At 34.3% G+C, this 27,165-nt stretch overlaps 2 protein-coding genes and 2 pseudogenes across 4 annotated transcripts; 3 read left to right on the top strand and 1 right to left on the bottom strand.

Moving 5' to 3' along the window:
• Positions 1–131: 131 nt before the first annotated feature.
• Positions 132–1,239, bottom strand: LOC141811953 (F-box/kelch-repeat protein At3g61590-like; annotated as a pseudogene).
• An 8,443-nt stretch (positions 1,240–9,682) lies between these two features.
• Positions 9,683–14,969, top strand: LOC141848582 (uncharacterized). Of its 3 annotated transcripts, none has more exons than XM_074736631.1 (3): positions 9,683–9,859; positions 10,468–10,525; positions 12,427–14,969. In XM_074736631.1, the coding sequence occupies exon 3, from the start codon at positions 12,632–12,634 to the stop codon at positions 14,582–14,584; it is 1,953 nt and encodes a 650-aa protein (XP_074592732.1). In that variant the 5' UTR covers positions 9,683–9,859; positions 10,468–10,525; positions 12,427–12,631; the 3' UTR covers positions 14,585–14,969. The 3 variants fall into 3 exon arrangements, with proteins under 3 accessions (XP_074592732.1, XP_074592730.1, XP_074592731.1); XM_074736629.1 differs by having other exon boundaries at positions 12,411–14,969; XM_074736630.1 differs by having other exon boundaries at positions 12,327–14,969.
• Positions 14,970–15,491: 522 nt separating this feature from the next.
• LOC141848609 (uncharacterized) lies at positions 15,492–20,280 on the top strand. Its single transcript, XM_074736657.1, has 5 exons — positions 15,492–15,807; positions 18,183–18,444; positions 18,537–18,736; positions 18,823–19,010; positions 19,727–20,280. Exons 1-5 carry the CDS (start codon positions 15,713–15,715, stop codon positions 20,011–20,013), a joined length of 1,032 nt encoding a protein of 343 aa, XP_074592758.1. The 5' UTR covers positions 15,492–15,712; the 3' UTR covers positions 20,014–20,280.
• Positions 20,281–21,137: 857 nt separating this feature from the next.
• Positions 21,138–25,912, top strand: LOC141811443 (vacuolar fusion protein MON1 homolog; annotated as a pseudogene).
• Positions 25,913–27,165: the final 1,253 nt, after the last annotated feature.

Below are 27,165 nucleotides of genomic sequence, written 5' to 3'. Positions count from 1 at the left end.
TGTTAAAGTTAATTATAACTTCTTGATTTAATTCATAGATGTGGATGGTGAATTTTATTTTTTTCAGAACAAAATTTGAGTTCCTTAAAGAACATTGGAATGATTTTTTCTGTATAATTTTTTTCCCTTAGCAAAAAAGAATAAATGAAGCAGCAGCGAGATCAAGAAGTGATGTCGAGCCTGGGTTCGAAGCAGAAGCCGGTGAAGAACTGGAGCGTGAAGCGCTTGGTGAAGGGGCACCTGGTCGGCCACTTCCAGACCTTCAGCCTCATGTCGAACATGAGCAGGGCCGACGAGCCGAAGCATTGAACGAAGACGAGGTCGCCGGCGCCGCAGCTGGTGAAGAGCTCGTCGAATTCGCCGAAGCCTTGGAAGAACCTGCGCGGCATTCGACCCACTTCCCGCCATTCTTTCTCCTCGAGTTCCCAAATCGCGACCCCCCTGATGATCCCCGACCGGTCGCCCTCCCGATCCCGCCTACCAGGACCAATTTCTCGGACAGGTTCATCAATCGAGCGCAGGTGAGAGGGCATGGCGGGGGTATCGCCTCTTGCATTAGAGACGACGGGGGAGGGGGCGGCGCGGCGAGGTCGAACATCATTACGTGGGGGCGCTGCTCCACGTCGGGGTGGATCAAGTAGTAGAGGACGCCGTACCACTGGCGGAGGCAGGGGTCATAGACATGGTCACATGGCCCGATAAGGCGTCGTCGTCGCAGAGGAACATGAAGTACCAGGGCTTCTGCAGCGGCATCGCCGCCCACGACGGCCGCGGGGAGTGCACCACCTTGTACCACCGCTTGCAAACGAAGCCCGATTCGACGAAGTTGGCGATGGGCAACAAGGATAGCACCTTCTCCAGGAGCTCGTCGGGGAGAATGGCGTCCAGCGACACCAATGCGCCCTCATTCTCCTCCTCCTCGTCGCCACCGTCTCTATCTCCAGGCATCGCCCTGATCCCTGCAACCTCGTCGTCGACGTAGGCGACGGAACAACTCTCCTCCCACGACTCCTCCATCAAGAAGATAAGCTCGTAAACAAATATCTGAAAGAAGAAGACAAAAACCTAAAATTCAGATGCGGAGACGAATTGACAAAAGAAAAAGGAACATTGCCGGAAGAAACAAGTACAGAAAAAAGCAGAAAATCCCAAATTTCTGCCACAAATCCCGAACTTTCTCATGTAGCATCTATTTCGAAGATGAGACAAGCTGCGAAAGGCATTCACATCATCACACAATCGAATACCGACAACGAGCCTTCAGGTTCACCAAACCCTATCAGAAAACCAATCCCGCGTCATCGTAGAAACAGCCTAACAGAAACCGGCAAGAACAAAACCTTGAAGTCGCGAGGATCTTCCCGAAAAAGGAGGAGGCGACCAAATGAAGAGAGAACATTCTCCGATCGAGGCCGAGCCTTGCACGAGCGAGGAAACGTACAAGGAACAGCGGCTATGCTTCTAGAGGCGAGGAACCCAAAACATGACGGAGGGCCACAGGCGAGCGATGGACTGAATCAGATATATAGACGCAGCCCTTCTTCAAGCTTGTTTGTGCTAATTTTTTTTTTTTTTTTATTTACAAGGGGTATCTGGGCAGTTAGCACCAACTAGTCCCCTTGGCTGACCGGCCCTGCCCCACGGCCTTCAACGAGAGTCCCCACCGGCCAGCGAGGGTAAATCATGAGGATTTACTGGCACTTACATTCCAGCCCATTACCAAATTGGGATCCATGTGCCCGACCAGCACAGCCGACTGCCACGCCCCAGGCATTAAACCCAGTGAGACGCGTCCAGGAGGAATCGAACCGCGGAAGTGACCTATGGAGAGGGAATGCGGTTACCAGTGCGCCACGCCCCTGGGGGCTTGTTTGTGCTAATTAAAGTTCCGGGTAGTGGTTGTATTATTAATGCGGGACAGATTAAATTGATAAGAATTGAATTTCGATAAAATTGATAATATCCTCTTCTATTATAATTAATTATAATTTTTTAATTTATTTTTTTTATAGATAGTCATGAAAATTGACTTATGTCAAACGGTTAGAATGACAGATTTTAATTTTTTACTAGCTTCCCAATGAAAGGCCAGTCTGCCTTCCTTAGCTCACTGCAACTTTCCTCCCATCTCTCGTGCCAAATTTATCAGTCACAAAAATAAATAGTTTTTTTTTTAATTTCAATCAAATTTTCTATTATTTTATTATTATTTTTAAAATCCTTTTATATTTTAGATAAAATCAAAACGACATCCTTTAAATTTTTAAAAAAATCATATGACGCTTCAATTTTATTTTTTTTTCAAAAGAACAAGAGAAATAAAACTACTTTGTACCCCGTCTTTATAACGGTTATGACATGTCTGACCATGTTGGTTTTCAATAGATCAAACCTTCAAATCAACCCGCCCAAAATGAATTCCATTGATAAATTAATAATTAACTCTAGAGAAAATAATTAAGACTTTAACTAACACTGATTACATTACAGATTCTATTTTTATTGTACTAAATATATCCTTCCATTTTATTATGACCAAATAAATAAGTTTATTTCTTAAACCACTTAATTTATTATAAGAAAATAAAACTTGTTTATTTGTAATCTCACAACTGCAAATCTTGTTTCAAAATCCAAGCTTTATGGCTCTTTATCGTCAATGGATTCTATTACTCTTCCACCGCCAAACTTTTGTGCTGAATCCTCTGTTCCTGTCATCATTCATGGCGTCGTGCTCGGTGGTCTGGTTGCGCACGCGCTGGACTGGCAAGAGGAGGCGCTACTCGCGGAGGTTGACGCCGGCGGCCGGCGCGCACTCAGGCGCACGTTGTTCCTGGTGGACATGCGGAAGCGGCGGATGCGAGTGTGGATCAAGGTTGCGCTCGCGCTGGCAGTGGTGGTTGCTTACATCGCCTTCGGGGCGGTGGTAGCGGCGCGCGCGCTGGAGGGCTTGTGCTGGGTCGACAGCTTCTACCTTGCAGTGGTGTCGGTGACGACGATGGGTACGGGAAGAAGGGTATTATTAGTATTTTATAATAATAAAAATTATATTCCTTACTGAAAATAATGCACACCAAATACTGTAATGTAATCATCCTTATAATCGAATATTACATGCATTCCTTCAACCAAACATAGTAATGTAATATTGATTACATTACATTACAAACTTGATTACATTACAAGCGTGATTATATTACGTCATACCAAACGTAGTCTTAGAGTTATATAATTATAGAGTCTCGTGATGCATCAACGTCACTAATTATTTAAATACTACATACAATACAATACTTTGTAAGAATTTTGAATCATCTTGAGAAAAATATTCTATCATTTACCATCGTGAGACTTCGGCTCCTGCTGCATGTTCTAAGACTAATCCATTTGTGCGAGAAATCAGTACACTTTCGGATTTATTCGATGGGCGATATACCAGAAATTCATCTTAAGAATTATCATCTGAATTATAAAAAGTGGAAGAATGGGTTCAATGGATGTTCGTAAGCTTTGTTGCTGCACAATTCTATCATCATTGGCATCCCTGTGTTCAGAGTTGAGCATGTGGAGTTCGTCGTGATCAACTGTAATTTCTCGATTTACTTTCTCACAGATGGTGGTTCATCGTGTGAGACCGCTAAGATGATGGATTCTATCTTTTTTGCATAAGAGCATGTGAGTTGCTTTTTTTGTACGATTTGGATCATGAAACCTCGTGGGTGACAAAGTAGAATTTGTCAGAATTGTCGGAGTTTTTTTAAAAAAAGCGATTTTACTATCACAATTTTTTTAAAAATTTGGAATAAATTATAGGAATCTATTAATATCAGAGACAAAAATTAAAAAACTTTTTTTTAAAAAAAAAAATCGTCATTCATTTTGTATCAAAAATATTCTTTATCTCTGTTGCTCTAACAATTACTCATATATTTTATATCAAAAATATTCTTTATTTTAGTATTATTATAATAGTTATAAACAGCTGCTATAATATATAACTATTATAATATCAAAATTTGATTATTTTATTTTAATCAAAATTATTATACATTAATACTATTATATTAAAATATTTTTTATCAACTTAATTAAATTACTTAAGTTTTATTAAAATTATTTTATATTGATCAAAAATATTTTAAAATAGTTTTATATAACAAGTACCTAAGAAGTTGCTATAACATTGTATTATTTATTATGATATTGTATCAATTATCTAATAGTTGTTACACATTTATCTAAGGGCATCCATAATCTGTCTTCGTTAAAACACTCACCGTCTCATTAATAAGCATGAAATCCACTTTCACATACTCATTATAATAACATATATATTTTACTCACATTCCTTTTAACATTAGCACTCATTATTTATGGATTCCACCGTCCACACAATCATCTTAAAATTATATATATTAAATAAATATATTTTAAAATATTAAAATTATTATAGATGAAATTTTTATACACATTGATAGATATTTATAGACGAAATTTTAAACTAACCGTTAAAAAATAATCGTTAAAAAACTAACTATTTTATTTAATTTTTAATTTTAAAATTTATAATTTTTTAATAAAAAATAAAACTAACCATTTAATAAATATAATTAAAAAATAAAAAATAAAAAAAATTGCATATGGGGTGGGCCAGTCAGGGGCTAACCCACTCCACTGTTACTTGAATGCGTTCAAAACTTTGAACACGTTAAGTGGAGGGGTGCACATTGGTGTTTAACACCAAGGGGTACGTGTTATAATACCTCCATTAATGCATCCGTTGGGATGCTCTAAGTAATTACGATAATAGTACAAAAGTATTATTATAGAATAATTATTATATATTATAACAACTAATCACAACGGTTATAATATTAGCATTGGAAGTAAAATTATATTCAGAATAAATAATAATAGTTCGTCTTTTTTATTTTTTTATTTTGAAAAAGAAGCATTTTGATGATTTACATCATTTATAATTTGAAACGTCTTTTGATTTTTACTCATGGGATTTAAGATCCAATGGAGGAGATTCAATCTCATCACCAAGTATTGGATTGAGTTTAGGATTGTGCTGAAGAAGAAGAAGAAGAAGAGTTTAGGATTGTATATTTGTGGATTATATCACGACTTCAATATATACTAATTGGGCTAAGGGTTAGTGGCCTATTCGACTTGATGGACTCAAAAGAAACTTAGCTATTCTTATCTATAACTTGGAGGTGAAAGAGGAATTTTATTTTATTTTTCTCTCAGCTTTCGGACAATAGTGAGATATTTTAATTTACGATATACTCTAAGATATTTTATGCTGGCAACTCCGGATGGACAATCACTAACACTCCTAATTTACATGATAGAGTGAAATGTGGAGTCAGACCGTCTACCTTAAGATTAGTCAACTCCAAAAATTAGATATCTGATTATAAAAAAGAACTTTTAAATTTATCCTAGTGATAGATGAAAAATTTTCAAAGGGCCGGGCTAAGACTATCAATTCGGATGGGTTTGGGTAAGGTCGAAGAAATAATATTACAAAAAAAATCTGATCCAAATCCGAACTCAATCGAACAATTATAAATCCGAACTTAAACCCAGATAATCCAATCAATTTAAATAACCTATGATCTGATTAAAATTTTATTATTATTATTTTCTTTGATAATTCTTCATTTCTATTTTGATTTTCATCATTATCGTACTAATCTTATCATCCTAACCTTTTGCCATTTAATTTAATTTCAAAATAATTTCTTCATCTTAAATTCAGTTCAAATCGGATCAACTCAAATCTAACCCGACCCAACAAACTTTTCGTCTGAAATTTCGAGTGAAATCTGTCTCAAATCCTTAAACTTCCAACCTAATATTTTTTAAATCAACTAATTCAGATTAATAATTAAATTTATTTTTGACATCCTTACGAGGTGATATCTTCTTAGGATTAGTCAGTTAAAAAAAACCTAACATTTTTTTATCTACTCAGAACTACTGAGCCACGTGTTTAAAGCAGAGAAAGTGATTTTCATCGACATATATACACATATATATATATATATATATATATATATATATTTGGAAAGTGGTTTATGAGTAATTTCAAATTTATTTGTATAAATTTTTATTTTTTTAATTAGAACTAAATTTTAATATAATATATATCGTGGAGTTACATGCATGAAATTAGTGCTAATCACGTCGATAAGATAATCGTGACTTTTAGTTAACCAATTGATTAAATTATAAATTTAATTTAGTTCTTAACCCAAAGGATTCATTCCGATTAAATTAAGCGCCTGTGTTGACTGGAAAATTACATCAATTAACACATTCTTAATCACAAAGCATTTGACAAATTGAATGGTGCAACGAGCTACAGGAAACTTCATACCTTGTGACTAGTTTTTTCCACAGTTTTGAACCGCAACTACCTACCGAATGAACCAACCGGTCGACTGATCAGCTGAGAAACTAGGTACCATAACTTTCGCTTTCGGTTCGATCTGACTATTAGGATAAGGAAAAGGATGTTATGGACATCTGAATCACCACGCACCACTTCAAAAAAATAGATATTGTTCGTCATCATTCGATCAATCGCTCTTGCTTTCTTCATCCACTTGATGTCTAACTAGGCATGCACATGTTAGTTAAATAGTTGAGTGAGCCTGATGTGCATTAGTGAGCATGTTCGTAGCAATTACGAACATCCTTCTTTTTAAATTTAGAACAACAATTGTTTAGTCAATGCAAGAAACATTTTTTATATTTAATCTTTGACTAATTAACCATCGAAATCTTATTTATATATTTTATATTATATATTATAAACTATTATTATTATTATTATTATTTTAAGATTACATGGTAATTTTAAATATATATGGAGACTTGATGCTTCACACATATATATTTGCAAACATGTAGCTGAGTCATATGGGACCCAGCATATCGTCACTGTTGAATAAGATTTGTTTTTATTTATTTATCTTATCTTATTTCAGTTGCCAATTGCCGAGGTAACTTCTAATCACTTTCATTAAGATTTTCCCTTTTCTATTTGTTTATTTTTTGAATTTGTTTTTGATGATATTTAGGCAAAATTTAAAAGGACGTCTTTATTTTATGGTATTTTTTTTTTCAAGAAAAAATTATTGTTAAAATAGTGCCCTGAATGATACTTTAAGGGGGGAAATTAAATGACGTTCTATTTTTCAATTAAAATCGGATAAATATTTATTTTCAATTACAGTCAAATAGATACTCTATTTAACATGAACTATTTAAATTATTTTTATTTTTATTCTTTTATAGTAGATACCTATTAGCTTCTGCAATTTACTAATAAATAACTGCTACATATTATAAAAGTTATATATTACACGCCTAATTATGATTAAATTATGTTCATTTGAAATATAACGAAAAATTTTCATCATTTATTTTGCTTAAAAGTATTATTTTAATTAAATTATTATTTAAAAAAATAAAATTAAAATGATGTAAAACCACCGTTATAGAATGTAACAACTACTTTTACATGTTGTAGAAGTTACATATACAATCAATCGTGATAAGATATTATTGATTTAAAATTCAGTGAGTGTTATGAAGTTACTATCATTTATTTTACTAATTAAAATATTATTTTAATTAGATTATCATTCAGAAAAGTAAAATTAAAATGATATAAAATTATGATTGTAGAAGCGTTTTTACATGACTGAATGATCAAATAATATAAGAATATTTTAAATAGTTCATATTAAATAAAGTATCTATTTGATTTTAATTGAAAATAATTTAATTAAAAATAAAATATCTATTTGATGATTTTATAAATGATGGATGTTCGTTTAATTTTTGCCCATACCAAAGAATCAATTGACACGCTTTTGACTTATATGGTCAAACTTGTAAAAATCTCAAAATAAATAATAATTTTAGTTCTTTAGATTCATATAATAATATTAACTAAAAATTGACCCATTTGTTTTGTTCTTTAAATCCAGAGTCATTCTATCTTATCAGTTCATGTAGTAGCCGTTTTGGTCGAAATTATATTGCAACACCTAAATTATCAAAATTAAAAAAAAATCTTTTTATTGTATTTTTTAATCTTTCGATTTTGTTGTCAGGCACATGTAAGTATAACAGTGGGGATCAAATTATTATATGAATCTAAATTATTTAAATTTTATAAATATGCCGCCCTTAAAATCTCTCGAGTTATTTTACAAACAATAGAGGGCCAGAAGAAAAAACACCTTAGTTGGCAGGGTCTATTAGTCATTTCAGAATTACTTTAAGTTTTGTTTTTCACAATCAGACAGGATGATCTTTTGATAATAAATAAAAATAAGATAAAAATTAAATGGACTTCCTCATTTATAAAATTATTAAATGGATATTCATTTTTAATTAAAATCAAATGAACGCATTTCTATAATTTTATTTTAAAAATATCTATTGATCCAGAATTATTATAGCCACTGTCGATAGTTACTATAATATATAAGAAACTACCAGATAGTTACCATAATGTATTTATGATGAGTTAAAGATTTACACTGTGTAGAAGTTACTCCGTAGTTGTTACAATATATTTAAGATGAATTTAAGATTTAATATTTATACCGTATAAAAGTTATCCAGTAGATGCTATAACGTGTAGAAACTATGAAGTAGCTGCTATAATATGTTTATGGTAAATTCAGGATTTAAGATTATGCTTTAGAGTTTCTGAACAATATTATATTAAAATATTATTTATCAATTTGATCAACATTATTTAAACTTCATTAAAATCATTTATAATAGTTATAGAAGTTATTATGTAGCTACTAAAATCTTAAATCCTAAACTAACCTTAAACATATTGTAACAATTATTAAATAACTTTTACACATTATAACAATATTCGATAGCTTTTACATGATATATATTCTAAATCCTAAATTCACCTTAAACATATTATAGTAATTATTAGGTATCTTCTATATATTATAGTAGTTATTGGATAGTTTCTATCTATTTTAATAACTATCATTAGTTATTATTTTTGAAATAAAATCACTAATGGGGTGCCCATTTTAAAAAAAAGACATTGTTTCTCTTAATTTGAGATGTTATTTTTATTTTTACCCAAAAAATATACACCTTTTATAATTCAACAAAATATAAGTACCTTTTTAGCTTTTGCCCATGATATTTTATCGAATCACGGAATCGAAAGGCAGGGAATGCGAGTTACGTTGGCAATCCTTAAACCGGTATCTTTTCCTTTTCTTGTTTATAATAAATCCTATAATTATAATAAATATATAATATTGTTTTCTTTTCTTTGTTTTTTTTTTAAGCCAGCAAATTTGAGAACTACGAGGATCGAATTCGAAAAATATATACGATTCACCGGGGCCCACGCCTGAATTAAATAAAATATTAATCCGAAGCAGAGGGGGACGTGGTCGCTCCTCGTCCTCGCAACCAACCACAGACGCCATCCCGTTAAACACATGACCAAATCGTGTTTACTTACATTTTTACCCTTCCATTTCTATAAAATAAAATAAAATCCTTGCGAAACAATAACAAAATTGAATAGGGGGATGCGTGCAAAATGTCCCGTCCCATTTATGGATTTCCCGGAACTGGATTCGCGTCGCCCTTTCTCCATCTTTCTCTCTGTGTGTGAGGCTTCTGGTTTCCGCTGCCGTTCGCGAGAGCAAGAGCGAGGAGAGCAAACGGGAGTATCAAGAAAGAAGAGGAAAGGAACCCTATCTTCTATGCTTTGATCGGAGCCTCCAAACCCTCGGAATCTTCGATTCCTTGTTCTTTGGTATCCCCGAATCGATGGAAGGTCAGTTTTTTTTTTAATCTTGCTTTCAATGTTTGGATCGCGGATTTGCTTTCTTTATTTATGATACAGTTGTAGATCTTTTGTTTCTTTTGCTTCTTCCTGCTTAGTTCTTTGGCTTATGATATTTGAATGTGACTCCTAGCTCCATGCTTCTATCAGATTGGTTCTGCGCTTTGTTTGGGGGGTCTGTTAGTCGGAAAGTTTTTTAATTTTGAGAAGAAAATGTTTCCATTAATTGTTTTTTTTTGACGAGTTCTCCTGGTTTTTGTTTTCTAGTTGGTTTTGATTGATCAAACTCCATCTCTTGGTATTTCGATCTGGGTTTCGCCGATGTCTCTTACTATTTTGGTTCCTCTTCACCTGTTATTGGGATTTTGATTTGGTTTTATCTGCAAAAATAAAAACAGAAATAAAAGACTTTATTTTATGGCTGAACTTGTTTTCTCTCTCCCTTGTGTTTGTGGCTTAGTCTGGAATCGGGATCAGCAAATTATCTGGTTATGTATATGAGTTACATAGATATATTTTTGGTCGTCTTCTACATGTTTTGATGATGAATCTAAAGTATTGATTTTCTCGTCCCACTTTACTGTTTGTATTTACACCAGAGTTAATGCGCTGAAGTCTGGAACAATCAATTGCTTGTCAAGTCATCAAGTTTTCGAGGTTTGCTTATTTTCCTTAAGCTGGTTAGACGAGTTAATGAATTTATAGTTGTTGGACACTTGTTTCTTTTTTATTTTTGGTAAAGAAGAAAAGCCTTGTGTTAGCTCGTAAACTGACTTAATATGCATTGAAGGATCAAAAGAACATTAGAAGTAGAAATTCAGTGGCTTAAAATTAATTTTATTAGAAAAAAATACTTTTCGTGTTGTATTATTTTCGTGATTTACCAGAGATTCTAGCGCTCCATTTTTTAGAGATACTTTTAGTATGATTTTTTTTTTCTAAGAGTTCAACAGTGATGAGCATCATTTGTGTAATGCAATGTACAATTGGATACTCATTACAAATTATCAGTTCGATTTAAAGCTAAAATTGGTAGTTTTAGAAGGTTGAACACTGTCATGATTTTTAAACCTTAACTTTCTGTTCCCTTCTAATTTGGGACTTCTGCAAATAATTCTCTCAATTATAGCATGTTGGATAATCTCATACAAGACATCCTATTTATTTGAAATTAGACAAGGACATGTGTGATGCTCCAGTTTTATGGGTTTCTAGAAATATGTCCTCAATTTTATTATACCTTCCAGCAATTTCTTAATGAATTGGAGAAGAAACTACTACAACATTTAGTAGTTTGAAAGCTATGTTAATTGACTAGGTTGTTTATGAGTTAATCCAATTTTATACTATATTGTGACTCCAACAAGCCATAAAGTGTGACTATGGTTCTACTTCTAAATACTACCTGATACCACACAATCTAGCAGGAACTAACAATTCCAGCTAGTTGCTCACTGCCAAAAAGACCAGTTATGTCAGTAGGATCACTGAAAGCTAGGATTTTTTTGCTCTTCTATTCTTCATCGTCTCTTTTTGCCTTCCCCCTCTTGTCTCTTCCTATGTCTCTTCCTATTTCTATCTTCATTTCCCTTCTTTACACTTCTTCATTCTACTCATCTTGTGTTGCTAGATTGGTTGATGCTAGTAAAAATTTTATCTGATCACTGACATATCTGGAACATACTCAAACATTCGGTCCCAACCATTTCAAGTTTCTTTTCATTGAATTTTAATGCCTATGGTCATAGCTGTCATTACCACTCATATTTAATCCTATAGGTGTAGAAATTCATTGAGACATGCCCAACTTAATATCACATCCATCCCATAACGTAACAATTAATGTTTTGGCTCAATAATGGCAGATTTTATAGACTGCCACACACATGTAGGTGCCCTCAGTTTGTGGTTGAGTTGTTTCCTGTATACGACATTTTAAAGCTCTTGCCTCTTTTCAACTTGACATTGTAAATAAAGGGTTTTCTGATGCTTTATTTGTTCAGTAGTTAGGCTTCACTCTCTTGAGACTTGGATGGTCTCTTAGTCTTGTTGCTCAGTCATTTAAAATTAGATCATTTTATGTTTGGCTTAAAGATGAAAATTAGTAATCTTGTAGCAATATGATTGGTTTTGTGATTTTACTCTGTATACTGTGTAAATTCAATCTATAAAGATATTACTTATATATAACTCCTTATGTAAAAAAGAAAATGAAGTATAACTTGGTTTACATATTCTTCTAATGTGATATGAGACAGGTTATGCTTTAGTGCATTGTTCTTTCCAACAAATAATGAATGCTTCTGATGTGAAATTTCAAGTGGATAATTTAATGACTGCCTCTGATGTTCTTTTATAGGGTAGTTTTCATGTTTTTTTTTCATTGTCTTTTATTTTGGATATTGTTAAAAATTTCTGGTGATTTTTATATTTATATTTGAGTCATATTTTTCTGCAGAAAATTTCCACTTGGATTTATTCTATCTTGTTAGCAAGTTATGTTTTGAACACTTACTGCTTACTTGATCCTTACTGGTTTCAGTTTCTGTATGTTATAGCCTGGCGGCAATTCTTAGCCACAAATAAGCACATAAACAGGCTGAAAAAAGTTTTAGCAAATGGATCGCAATGATACATCGGGTTTTGTCAGTGGAGGTTGCACTGGCCTTTCCTGAGACTGAGCATATGACAAATCCTTGGAAGTGAGGCAACTGGTTCACTTGTATGGAAATTTTGCTGTAATTCTATTTTGCCAACATCTTTATGGATAACAGGCATGGTCATTTCGGGCTCAGTTTAAACTTCTCATCTAGAAATGATTTCAAGGATTTGGCTCAATATCATACTGACACCTCATTATGGATCGACTCTTCTCGCTCTAGTTTGAATGCTCTGAAATTGAAAGGGACAAAGAGGAAGTTGTGTGATGTATATGAGAGTGGTATTGAAGCTTCTTCACTGACACTTGGCTTAGGTCGGCCAGTAAGTTCTTCAGATAGCAGCAAGAAGAGCTCTGCCACAGCTTGTACCATGTCTTCAGCCAGGGAAACAGATGAAGGTTCATCCATGGATCTTGGACTAAATTTTGATCTCAACCTTGGTAATGAAAATATAGTTAGCTCAAAAAAACCTTCTCTTGATGTTCCAAAGGCTAAAGTTGATCTCCAGTTGAGTTTATCAATAGGTGCATCTAACTCTATTGTTACTGGTGTGACTCCAGTTTCAACTGATGACTATATTTTAGACAAAGCACTATCTTTCTCTCAGGCACCAACTGTTGATGAAGGATCAACTTCATCTCGCCAGTGCGGGAGCAGGCTATTGCCATATTTAGGTAGCAACAGCAAACATGATATCATATTCCCTGACAAAGCATTCTCTAACTCATCTACTCAAGCTGGACAGTCAGATGCCTCTTTGTCAGTAATCATCCAACCACAGAAATGTTCAGATGCCACTTCTGAGGTAACTCAAACTCAACAACGCAATAGTAACATTAAAAATTGTCAGTTTCTAGGATGTGGTAAAGGAGCCAGAGGTGCTTCTGGTCTGTGCATAGCCCATGGTGGTGGCCGGAGGTGCCAAAAAGCTGGTTGTCAGAAGGGAGCTGAAGGAAGGACCATCTTCTGCAAAGCTCATGGTGGTGGTAAGCGATGCCAACACCTTGGCTGCACCAAGAGTGCTGAAGGTCGCACGGACTATTGCATTGCCCATGGTGGTGGCCGTCGTTGCAGCTATGAAGGCTGCCCTAAAGCAGCTAGGGGTAAATCTGGCCGATGCATAAGGCATGGTGGTGGCAAGAGATGTCAAAAGGAGTATTGCACCAAGAGCGCAGAAGGTCATTCTGGATTATGCATCGCCCATGGAGGTGGCCGGCGCTGCCAATATCCTGAATGTACAAAGGGTGCCCAAGGTAGTACCCATTTCTGCAAGGCACATGGTGGAGGAAAAAGGTGCTCATACTTGCGTTGCACAAAAGGGGCTGAAGGAAGCACACTATTTTGTAAAGCACATGGTGGAGGGAAACGCTGTGCTTTTCAAGGCGGTTGCACCAAGAGTGTACATGGTGGCACCCAGTTCTGTGTTGCTCATGGTGGTGGAAAAAGATGTGCTGTATCAGAGTGCACTAAAAGTGCAAGAGGTAGGACAGATTTCTGTGTTCGTCATGGAGGTGGAAAGAGATGCAAAGTTGAGGGATGTGGAAAGAGCGCTCAGGGCAGCACTGAATTCTGTAAAGCACATGGGGGTGGTAAGCGGTGTTCATGGGGCCAACCCGAGTCAGTTCTTGGTATTAGTGGCCCTCCCTGTGAGCGTTTGGCTAGAGGAAAGAGTGGCCTTTGCACTGCACACACTGCTCTGGTGGATGATCAATGTATTCATGGGGGAGGTCAACTTCTGGCCTTTGGTTCGGAGAATCAAGGAATCACAAAACCTGAGAAGATGAAAGAGATTGTTGATCTAGATAGGTTTGTCGAAAAGGAAAATGGAAAGAACCTTATCCTCTCCTGGGGCACAAACAATGCCAAGGAGCATGTGCATACTGCAACATCTCTTAGTTCTAGAGTGGTTTCTCTTCCAGAAGGCAGGGTGCATGGTGGGAGTCTTATGGCTATGCTTGCTAGCAATTCAAGTATTGGTAGCACTTCTACAACTCCAGTCGATTCCAGCAACTCCGCACCAGGCATACCATACCTTGTGGCTAGTAAATGGCTTTAAGGCTATTATCTGCGTGAATGACCTCTCTGGTACATTAAGGTGTTTGGATTAGTGACATAGTCATCAATACTGGCTGAAAATGTTCCTCTAGCTTTAACTACCCTTCATATAAACTGTGTAAATTTGCCTGGAATGTGAACTTTAGGCAGGCAAATGGATCCTTCAGTTCTGTGGTCATTGACCTTTTCTGTAGGTAATCTCTCGTCAGTCCGTGTTCAAAGTGTAAATGTCATTGTTTGCGTGATGCTTATTTTATTTCGGTTGTGATGTAAATATATTTAATTGTCCAGAAATGTAAAACCTGACATGGTCTGGCTGTCACATGTAATCTGGTTAAAACATGGTGTTTATGGTTGCAGGACTTTGTGCTCTCTTATTCATGGTTTATCTCTGTGCTGTGCTGTAATGTAGTGTTCTACTTTTCATCTTTTTCTATTGACTCTGGTGTTTGGACTTGTTAACAGCAAAACTATTTGATCTCTCGAGGTTGATAAACTGCACCGGGCTAACTTACACAAGTAGACTTTAATTCTTGCGAAAACTTGTAAATCTTTCTCATAAAAATATATGTTTTTCTAGGGAAGTAAAAGACTATTTCGCTTCTCTCAAACAGTTATCTTGACCACGACACGACAGAGGAGCATTATTTTGACTTCGTCGAGATTCGAATTTTTGTCCTTTTTTATAATTTTGTTTCATCGTAATCAACTCAATTATGTCCTCAAAATTTTAAGCGGCACTTCGATGAACATTGAACGGTATTCTAAATAAATGTCCTCCTCCAAATCCTGTTAAACGGGTTAACGGGTTCAGTAAGCCCAAATATTTTTCAAAATCCGACCCGTTGATTGTGAACCCACTAATGGAGTGAGGAATCGCATTGAGCTCTCCATTCTTCGCAGTGAACTTTCGCGTTTCTCTCGTCAAGTCGTCGCTTCTCTCTCTTTTTTCCGATCTTCTTCCCTCGATTTCATCGCCGGAGACGTCTATCTCGTTTCCAGATCCGTTGGATTAACACGCCAGGCAAGCCCGATCGTTCATTCAGGACGGTGTTTTCCCGTGATCTTGATCTGAATCCCTCCATCGGATTCGGAGCCGCTCGCGCTTGCCCTACCCTTCTCGTGCGACATGGGTACCTATCCTTGGATTTCTCTGCTTTTTGCGTTCGGGTTCTGGTTTAACCAGTTAGATGCCAGCGCCGGTGACGCGGATCCGCTCTATCGGTATGAGATGCTCTTTGATTTATCTCAAGCTCTGATTCATTGAATGATACAGTTATTCTTCCGTGAATTTTCACATATGTGATGCTTTGCATGAGAAATAACAATATTAAAATGGACCTGAGTTTTCTCTAAGCCATTTTTTTTTTATTACGAGGCAATAAATTAGGGGAGAAGGAGTGAACAAAAAGAGATCTTGGCATCGTTTAGTTAGGGTTGCAGTACCCATTAAATGACAACTTCGAAACAAATATAGCCTCTAAAATGATTCTTCATTTTAATAGCGCGAAGATGCACAGAGATTATCTAAGTCTGCAAGAACTGATCACTTTGGCTCATTCCTAATCTAGCGACCTATGGCTCTAACACTGCTCATATTCAGATGTGTGGTATTTTGTACATCTAAGAATATAGCGCTTCGTTAGTTATTTTCTCATCAGGAATATCAACAAGTTAATTATGAATTAGTTCATTATATACAAGGTTTAACAAGATTATTTAACATTCTGAACCACTGGTCTTCCTTTCCACATGCTTGATGCAATATACATCAAATTCAAAATGATAAATAGACAAATAGACGAAGATAACACAGGTAAAAATAGGATGAGACAATGCATAATTAATGAACCTAACAGAATCATTGCTTACATTATTTAGAGATATTTTTTTAAACTCCAATCTAATATTTAGGTTTCATCACCAGTTTAATTGGTTGTTTTAGAAATTTGTCCAACCTTTATGAGTTTCATGTATCCATGAATGAAAGGATTCTCACTTTCTCTTATTTGTCGATGCTGTGAATATTTTCTCAATTTTTAACTCTCTTACTTCAAAATTTTGAAGCTTGTTTTATCAATTCAACTTCCTTGTGAGTAGTGAACGAGTTCTTGATTTACACTTATCCATGAATAGAATCTACCTTTTTTCCTTCAGCAACTTAGCTTTTATCCTGTTTAAGGACACATTAAGATATCTTTCTTGTCTTGATCTGTACAACTGGTTTGACATATCAATCATGTATACTTCAGTACTTTCGGAAGAAAATTTCATCTCTTGAGAATGATTAATTTGGACCTTGCATTAAAGGTTACCCTATTTGCATTATGTCATGGATGAATGTATTGAGTTTGCAACATGACGCTCAATAGGGGAAACTTTGTGCTTAGGTTTGGCATGGTTGATCATCATCAGAGTTATCAGATTCATAAACACAATGCATAATATTCTACCAAAGAAACTAAATATTTTTTATTTCAATATAAGAAAATTGTTCTTAGATTACTCTAAGCAGTTGCATTAATTCATTTTCTTATGTTTGGTCATTTGGAATTTCCTTGCAGATGTGACTCACAAGGTAACACAACATGCATTTATGAAGTTAGAACCAAATAGATACTTTGTGGAATGTTTTATCAATAACGGTAATTAATAAATGATTAAAATAGCATGTTCTTGGCTTGTCCCGTTATCTTATTTGTTTGAAGTTGTTGTTTAATCCACTTCAAAATTTCAATATTTTGATTCTTGTTCAGCTAGTTAGTCACAGGACCTTGCAATAAAGGTGAACATTAATTTTATCCTTATAATTTATTAGTAATGCATGTGCATTAGTGTGAACTTCATACTAACAGAATATGCAAAATCACAACTATCCAATTTAGGTACCACTAATTTTTATCCCGCACAATGCTTAGGTATTTTGTAAATTAGTATTTAATATTTATATATGTACTTATTAATTTGTTTTAGCATTGATTTAGAATTACACATTTAAAAATTTTAGTTCAAAAACTTTTATGAAACAATTATATTACTTAATTTTTTTTATTGTTTTTTCTATATTCTTAATGATGATCTTGGATGATTTTTTTTTAAAGTTAAATTATAATTCTTTCATATTAAATTGTATTTTGAAAATTTATAGATTAAACATAGTATGACAAAACTAGAGTGAGAATAAACACATAATTGATATTAATCTGTAAATAATTAAATATAATAAGTATTTAACAATAAAAAATTATACAAAAAAAGAAATTGCAAAGATAGGATTAAATTCAATGTAACTTATTAGTACAATAGAGATAAATAACTAAGCTAAATTTTTTAAAAGTTCAATTATATATATATTTTCATATTTAATTAATTTAAAATATTATAAATTAGTGGACAAAATGATTTCGATCGTCTCAAAGCTTTGTTATTCTCGTCAAATATGTCTATAACTTCTGCAATCTTTAAGTACTGATTGTTGAGAGTTCCTCAATATTTAGTTCCAGATTCTTTCCTTAATTTTTCCTTATTAAAACTTTTATGTGCCTGCCTTTAAATTGTTGAGGTTATGTTTTGTGTTTCATGTCATCCCTTTGTGTCAGAAACTGTGTGGAGCAATGTGAAAGAACTGGAAGAATTGGTGACCAAACAATCCAGCACTGCCAGTATTCCAGGAATGATATGCCTCCCAACAGTTCGTGGTATATGCAAGAGCCACTTTATTTGCAGTGGAAGCAGCTGAACTGCAGGAGTGATTGTCGATACTACTGTATGGTGCAGAGAGAAAATGAACGGGAAAAACATGGCCTAAACCCTCACAAATACCATGGAAAATGGCCTTTCAAACGTGTTTCTGTTTTCCAGGTTTGTTAATTCTTCATGGTTTACAGATTAAGTTCAGAATGGTACACTCAGTAAACACTACTGCTTTGTTGGTAACTTCCCCTTGTATGCAGGAGCCAGTTTCTGCTATCTTTTCAGCGCTCAACTTATTGACGCATTTCATTGGTTGGCTGACATTTTTCATCCTTGTGAATTACAAGTTACCTCTAAGGCCTCAGAGTCGGAGGACCTATTATGAATATACTGGCTTATGGCATATATATGGCTTCTTATCGATGAACGCTTGGTTCTGGAGTGCAATATTTCATACCCAGTATGTGATCTAACCTCACATATTTTTAGTTGTCTATTACTCTGATGAGTACTCATCTGATGACATTGGCAATAAACTCATTGCAGGGATATTGACTTGACAGAAAAATTGGATTATTCGTCTGCAGTCGCAGTACTCGGATATTCACTCATTTTGTGTTTACTGAGGGTGTTCAATGTAAAGGATGAAGCTTCAAGAGTTATGTTTGCTGCCCCAATTTTAGCCTTTGTGACAACTCATATCTTATACCTCAATTTCTATGAAATGGATTATGGTAATGTCTCCATGGTTTAAATTTAGCTTAGTCCCTTCTGTCATTTTAACAGCCAACCGCTTTCCTTTTCCCCTCATATTTTTGTTATGTGAATCTATCATTATTTAACATGCCCTGGGATACATTCTCCTTTCAACTTAAAAAATAAAACTAGGGCATGCAACCTCTTAGCTTCACAGGAGATAACTATAATAGCTTTCTGTAGCCAAAGTCCAAATATTGGTGGCTCTGTTGCTAAGTATACATTCCCTAAATGCTCAGTTCTTTGATTTTACTCCTTTACGTAATCTAGGATCCATTTTGAGATTAGTTTTAGTATCATGTCATTAGAAATTTGAAGTGATTTACCTAGATGTTCAAGTTTTACTGTCAGATAGCAAATATCACTAAAATGAGTGTTGTAATCATCAAATATATGCATTCTTTTTTCAGTGTGCTTCATCTAAGCACAGTAATCATCTTAAAATATTCAGAAAACTAGTGCATCCAAAGTAGTTTCATCCTTTAGTCAATTCCAGAATTCATGCATGGGTACATTTGCAAGTGTATCCCCATTTGCCCGATATCTCTTATATTGAGGTTGAAACATGAAAAATATGCCATATTAACCATTTGTTTTGTGTATTCCAAATTTTGCACTCTCGCACACACGCAAACACATTCAGAACATATACATATTATTCTCCCGATTGTCTGATCTGTTTGTATTCCATCAGGGTGGAACATGAAAGTGTGTCTTGTGCTGGGCATTTCTCAGCTTCTGATATGGGCAGTCTGGGGCGGTGTAACCCGTCATCCCTCGCGCTTCAGGCTGTGGACGGCTGTATTCGGATGTGCTCTCGCGGTGCTTCTGGAGGTATATGATTTCCCTCCATTTCATGGATATGTTGATGCCCATGCGTTGTGGCATGCCACAACTATTCCTCTCACATATCTTTGGTGGAGCTTTGTCAAGAATGACGCTACGTTCAGAACATCAACTCTTGTGAAGAAGTCTAAGTGATCTGTTCCAGTTGCCACCTTCATTGAAGGTCTATGGAATCCTGCAGGTAGCAGAAACTCATAATCTAGTGAATTGATAGATTTTAAACTTATCACAGGTTCCTTCATTGTCGATGGCTGAATCTATTTATTCCAGATAGATTTTCCTGAATGAATTTGACGCACCTTTTTGGCAGACATTCTCTCTGTGTTTCTATGGATTTATTTAGTGTTGTAGAGATGAAGTACATTTCTTCTTCAGTTGAAATTACGTATGTACAAGATTTTTTATCCGATGATTTCCTAACAAAAACAGGTGCAAATTACAGACTAAGAAACAGTAACCAAAAGTCAGCCAATTAATAAAAAAAAATCCAACACAATGAAAATGATACCAAAGGCCTGTAATGATAATTTTCATACAAAGAGAGTCATTGTTTTTTTTAAAAAAAATTAAAATTAAAAAAGATTGTGACATGGTTCTAACCTACCATCATTTGTGTATTAAATTTGTAGAAATGTTTTTCACATTTATTTTTGCCAAAGACATCTTGAAGATCTCTATGATAAATTTTCTCCAATTAAGTAGTTAATTTCTACTCCAGTGCAAAGAGAAGCAACCAAGCAACTGAGGACAACGACAGGTGCAATCGAATTGAGTTGAATAATAAGAGGCCGATCAGTTTGGTTTGTTTTTTTTTTTAAATTCAACTTAAGTGAGTTGAATAATAAGAGGCCGATCAGTTCGGTTTTTTTTTTTAAAAAAATTCAACTTAAGTTCTAACTTGAACTTGAATTCTTAAATTGTAATTTAATTCGTAATAAAATTAAATAGTTTATAAATAACTTGAATTTGATATGAAAATAATTGATGAACTTAATTTAAGTTTGATTCAAAATAATTTATTTACAAATTAAATAAATTTAATTTAAATTTTATTTATTAATATATAATAATTATAATTTATATAATATATTAATTTATAAAATTTTAATAAATATATTTACGAATTTATGAATCAAATATTATTAAATTTAAACTCAACTCAATAATATGTTCGAGTTCGATTTTGGCTCGAACTTTTTGTTGTTTTTTCTGACAACTCTAATCCTAATTCTGGAGTTGAAACTGCCCATGTCGAAAATATGAGTGCTCGCAACTTTGAGGTCCATGGGAATGCTTCGGGCGCCGAACGGCATTCCCATAACGGAACCCTGCCCTCGGATTTCTACATGGCTGATACTGAGATCGAGCTCACAGATGAGGGCTCTCCAGTAGCTGGGGATATGGCGGGGCTTCGTCTCTTGGTGGTCGTGATCCTGGCGGGAGAGTTCAAGACTTAGATGTGCCGCCTAGTCCCAGCAGTAGTGGTTATGCAGGTGAGAGAGGGAGCAGTGAAGGAGTGCCTAGCGGGATTGAGGAAACCGATGATCCAGGGGCAAGATTTTCCATTTTTGGAATATAAAATTCAAAAGTTTTGCTTGCAAGCTATATATGGAATTTTTTTCTTCAGCTATCTGCTAATGACTTATTTGTTTGCATACTTTAGAATGCCAATTTTTTTATCCTAGAATTGATCGTTGGTTTTATTTTACATGTATTTGAAATGTAGGACGATGGATCAATCTCATGGAGAAAGCGAAAGAAACACTACTTTCTCCTGAGCCACTCTGGGAAGCCAATATTTTCTAGGTAGACCTAAATTTCTTTCTTCTATTATTCATAAATATATCTTCTATCTGCATGCCTTTGCACGGCAGTTTCTTTCAATCTAATAAAATCCCACTCTTTCATATCATCTTGTTGCATTCAAGTATGGAGATGACTGATGTGCATAAATAGCAGTATTGTTTGACTTAATTTCATTCTGCCCAGATAAAGTTTGTTTTTCATCTATGGTAAAAGGTACCTTGAGTTTATGTGGAGAACAGTGTCACTTTCAATATACCCCTCTCTTAATTGCCTCATCTGTTTTCAAATTGCAATTTCTTCAATGAGTTGATTGTGAATTGAGACAAAACAGCTTGCTGTCTAATTGCAGAATTTGAAAATAAATTTTATTGTCGATTAAAAATGGAAGTGTTAGATTCTTAGATCTAGTGACTGATAGAAAAAATGAGTCTTAGGTTCTTGATATCTTTTGATTAAGGAAAAACTTTGCAGTTCTAAATTGAATAAATGCTATTTTTGTGGAAAGAAATATCATATGCACCATATAGTCTTGTTCAGACAGGTTTCTCCCCAAATACAATGCCTATAGTATGTAAAAATGAAAATTGATGTTTCCTACAGTCTTTACCTGTTAAAACATTTCATGATTATTTCATCAGGAATACCTGTTAAATATTCATGATTTTTGATTATTTTATGCATCATATTTTGTGTTGTTAGTTTTTCTCCTTTTGTCTTTATGTTTCTCGCTGATGTCATAATGTGCTTCTTTCTAGGTTGTCAGCCTTGTAGGAGCTCAAAAGGCATCCCTGCATCCTGATGACATGCTTTTACTCTCCAACTTTATAATGGCCTCTGAATCATACAGGTATTCCTCGGCGTTGAAAACCTTTTTAGGGCAACTATTGAATCTGATGGATAATCTGGTATCGGATAATCAACAGAATAGCATGTTATATGCGACCCATCTGTACAAGCCTATGTCACACTGGTGACTATGTGTCAGCATTTGGCAACTAAAGAATGAGGGCAAAAGGCCCTTTTGTACAGAATGATTGTCTGTGGAAGCAATTGTAGTTGATTGGACTACTGTGTATCACTGGAAGCACTAGTGTTTCCGTAAAAAATTTCTTGATGCTATATATGAGCTTCTCTGTTTTTGTCTAATGTTTCTTAGTTCTCACAATTCTCTTCACTGATATCTTTCTTATACCTGTCTATGTTCAATCCAGTCCATACCATTCAATTACACCTTGTCTGTAGGTTTTTTGTTGTAGAATTTATTTGATAGGAAAAATGCAAGCCAGGTGTCTTGTCTTGTTTAGTTTGTTCTTCACCTATTTAATAGACCTTTTGGGTAAAGATTGCTAATCTTTTCTGTAGTGTGGCAGTAATCTTACGCTTCTATAAATATATGTTTGGTTCCTTAACTAATGGAATGTACAAAAATATTTTTGAGATTTTCAGGAAAACCAGTGCTAAGTGTGCTACATGAAATTATGTAATTTCTCAGAATAGTTAATTCTAAATTAGTAAATTTGACTTTTAGATTCACAATCTTTTAAGCTCTTTTATACTGAGAAATCAATCGATGAAGACAGTTATCTCTGTACTATTCTTTATTTGTTTGGCTCTTCTTGACATGTTTTTCTCAGTATTAATTCAATAAGGGTTTGCATATTTAAAACGTAACTTAACCATATCTTACAAACATTTCAAGGCATATGATTATCTAATTCATACAGATTCTGGTTGCTTTTACAACATAACTTTCAGGATTTTCACTAGCATTTTGAATTCTAGAGTTGTGGTAATTTGATATCTTTATCGAATGATACAATGGTAGTATTTGTTAGATGCAAACTTCTTTAGTTTAATCACATAATGCAGATTTACTTATTATGCAGGACTTCTGAATCTTTCTCACCAATTTGCTTACCCAGATACAATCCAATGGTGTTCTTTTATGCTTACGTATTTTCTCACTGTGAGTTTGATGAATGCCTAAATGACTTTTATTTATTAATGCTTTGATGTTGTAATGGATATGATTAATAGTTTCTTTTAAGATTCATTGCTTCTGTATGGGAATATCCTTTTCACTATTGTCTTCTTACCTTCTCTTCTATGCTCCACAATTTATTGTTGATTTTATAGGTGGACACATACTTGATATTACTCACTACTGGTCCAGATTCTTTTTATCATCTAAAAGATTGCCGCCGCCGGTGAGAATTGTCGATAGAGAGACAACAGCTTCTGTTTCTTCTGATACAGAATTACCCAAATTACTTCAGTTTCACTTATGGTCCCTAGGATTCGCATTGAGTCTGTGCTTGTGAAATCAAATGTTTTGGTGGAAGTTCAGAGATTTGTGTTAAATGGTGGTCTACGTGTTGAGGATGTCCCAGTTGTTTCCTCTTTTCACTCTGAGTCTCTGCCACCTCATTTATCTGCTGAGAAGGCATCACCTGAATTGCCATCTTCCCAAACTGTCATTGGAGGCCCCTCTGGACTTTAGCATTTCATCTATAGGAGTATTAACCTTGATCAATATGTATCATCGGAATTCTCATCACCCATAAGCAGTTATAGTCAACAGAAAAGTTGCTCTTACTGGCTGAAGTATTAACATGTCCAGTTCTTTTTTGCTATTAGACATATATGCCTGGTATATCTTTTATATAATAATAAAGCCAATGACCATGCAGTTTGTTTAGAGCTTACCAGAATATGTATGCATCAATGCATGGCAAAGGAACGGGTCCACATAAAACACAGTTCAGAAGGGATGGAGATTTTGGTATGTTTTCTAGTCTTAGACCATGACACTAGCTTGAAAATGCTTTGACGAATGGTTTTTTTTTTTGGTATTCTCTTAGCAAGTAACTGCATCTTCTTATGTTTGCCTCCTTATCCAATTGTTATTCTTAGTACCTTTTGTCCTTTTCTTTTTCCCAAGCATTTTGGAGAGCTGTCCATGATGTTAATCCAAAGCTTTGTGTGACAGTTTTCCTTTGCTGGATTACTCAAGATTTTGAACTTTATGCAGCATTTAATCCACTTGCCGACAAGGTTTTGCCCTCTTTCCTCTTGTGTGTGATTCGTTCTCCAATTCTATTGCATGGTAAATGTGAAAGTCATTGGGCAATTTTTACATTGAACGCATAGATGAACAAGTCACAACATGCTACTAAACGAGAAATGGGGTGAATCAACAACTAAAAGAAAAATCAAATTTGATGTTGCTTTAATGCGTTATAATTGATTCATTGTGAATTTAATAGCTTAATTTACTAGAATTGCCTAATTATAGATTTATAGTCAAGTGCCATCACTTATATCAAGCTAAACTAAGCTTAATTTATGGACTACATTACTAAAGAGTGAAAATTTCAGATGCACTAACTTTCACATGTAAGTTCATGAGGAATGATAAAACATGGACACATGACAAGAATATTTGGTAGATAGTTGGATCCTATGCCAGTGTTAAATTTGATTCGCTGACTATGTATGCTGAACGGTTAAGATATTAGGTTATCACCATGATCAAGTTGTGTATGTCTCTCTATTATATGGGGTTGGCTACATTGATCTTATGCTTTCGTTAAATTCTATGGAAAACTAATTCACTAGGAATTTTTAGATCAATTGAATAACTTTTAATTGCATTAACTCTTTGTGCACGGGAGTAAAAATAAATTGCACATAAATCATGGATTACTATGTAAATTTGTGAGTTTTTTTGCTTAAGTAAATCAACCTTAATTAACTCAACTCAACTAATTATTGAATCTATTGATCATCCCTAAATATATAAGTCTAAACTATTTGGATAAGGCTCCAATATATGTCTCATAGATAAACAATAAACATTTAAGATGAATACTTAGCCTTTTCATTATAAATTAAGTCTAAACTATTTTGGGCCGCATATATGACTAGGCAATAAACATTTATACTTAGCCTTTGCATATAAATTTTATGAACACGGTTTACTTTCCTCTCTGAGTCTTGACATCTATTTGAATGTAGCTAATATCATAATCAAATGTGGATCTCAATATCCTGCTAGAATAGTAAGGATTGAGATTCCATTACTATTAATTGAATGTATTTGGTAGGACATTGTCCTGTAACCATCATAAAACTCATTTGGATTACTATAATTTGCAGGTTCAGTCAATGGGTAAGAGACTTGGAAAATGAAATATTTTTATTTGGATCTGGCCCCTTCTCTTGGTGATCTTTACCCAACAAAAATATTAGAGACAGTTTTCCTGTAGAATAATGTGAAACGTCGATGTTGTTCGTTCACAATTTTGTCAGGAACTTTTTGTGTTATTTATTTATTTATATTTTTTCATTTTAATACTACGTGAACATGATGAGTGATATAGAAAGTTTTGCAGCTGTTTATCACAAATCTTATTGTTGAGGTCAAGTCAGTCCTTTATGCTCCAAACACCATATATTTCCAGCCCAATTTGTTCTTCACACGAGAGAACCATTAATTTATGTTCAATTGCTGCATTGCCTTTTCTTTTTTATGTTCAATAATTATTGTCTTCTGATAAACACTTGCATCTCTTTTTCTAATTCTTTCTTGATTGAAAATGGAATAATTAGGATTGACTACATAGATTTTTCTATGTCATTGAGTTATATGTTTTATTATATTATTATATATATTTAAAATTTTTATAGAAATTGAGAATGTATTAAAATTTATTTTTGTTCGGTTGACTTGGTTATATGCTGAGAGGGCACAAAAGACATTTTGTCCTGTTAAGATTTCATTTCTTCATCTTTTTGATTAAAACTACATGCTTAAGATAACTTAATTATGTTTTTCAACTTTTGTTTTTGGTATATGTTCACATATCTAACAAAGTTTTTTTTTGTTAGATTTGATAATTATCATTGCTTTTTTTTTAAAAAAAAAGCTTTAGAAGTGCTCAATCTGTTTGATTTACAACAGGAAATCCTTGATATGTTTCAAACGCTACTGTCTATATATATGTTAATTCTCACCATGCAGTGGGTGTGCCACTAAGAACTTCACTTGGTGAGTGGTGATTAGTAAGTACTCTCTCAATTTCCTCCAGGATAGTGTGGATATCCACAAGTTCAATTGCGTAGTCAGAATTTTCAACTATCTTAAACTAAATTAGTATGGTTGGATGAGATTTTCAATTGTCTTGGACTAAATTAGTAGGATTGGATTGGATTATTTTAATTTTTAAATTTAAATTTAATATATTAATTTAAAAATTACTGGGCTAGATTGGGTTGCAACCCAACGCGAGCTACGCCACTGCACGAGTTGATAAAAATTTCATCGATAAACGATAATCTTCTATACTAGTATGGTAATTAATCATATATAAATCAACTAACTAGCACATGCATGCAATTTTATCATGCATAAATGAAACTTAAATCTCAGCTACTTAGTTGTTTTTTCTTTCCGCTTAGATTTCTTAGTTGCAATACTGC

This window comes from Curcuma longa, chromosome 17 (assembly GCF_044706935.1).
Source record: "Curcuma longa cultivar G26 ecotype Majalengka, Jawa Barat chromosome 17, ITB_CL_G26_1.1, whole genome shotgun sequence".
Classification (NCBI taxonomy): Eukaryota; Viridiplantae; Streptophyta; class Magnoliopsida; order Zingiberales; family Zingiberaceae; genus Curcuma; species Curcuma longa.
The sequence above is the reverse complement of the archived record's forward strand: the minus strand, read 5'-3'. Positions and strand labels throughout refer to the sequence as shown.

Bases quoted from the DNA above. Each gene is read 5' to 3' on its own strand.
- LOC141848609 (XM_074736657.1), top strand. From the start codon at position 15,713: ATGGGTACCTATCCTTGGATTTCTCTGCTTTTTGCGTTCGGGTTCTGG. The intron at 15,808-18,182 runs GTATGAGATGCT...CCTTTGTGTCAG, and splicing joins GACGCGGATCCGCTCTATCG to AAACTGTGTGGAGCAATGTG. The intron at 18,737-18,822 runs GTATGTGATCTA...AACTCATTGCAG, and splicing joins AGTGCAATATTTCATACCCA to GGATATTGACTTGACAGAAA.
- LOC141848582 (XM_074736631.1), top strand. From the start codon at position 12,632: ATGGATAACAGGCATGGTCATTTCGGGCTCAGTTTAAACTTCTCATCT.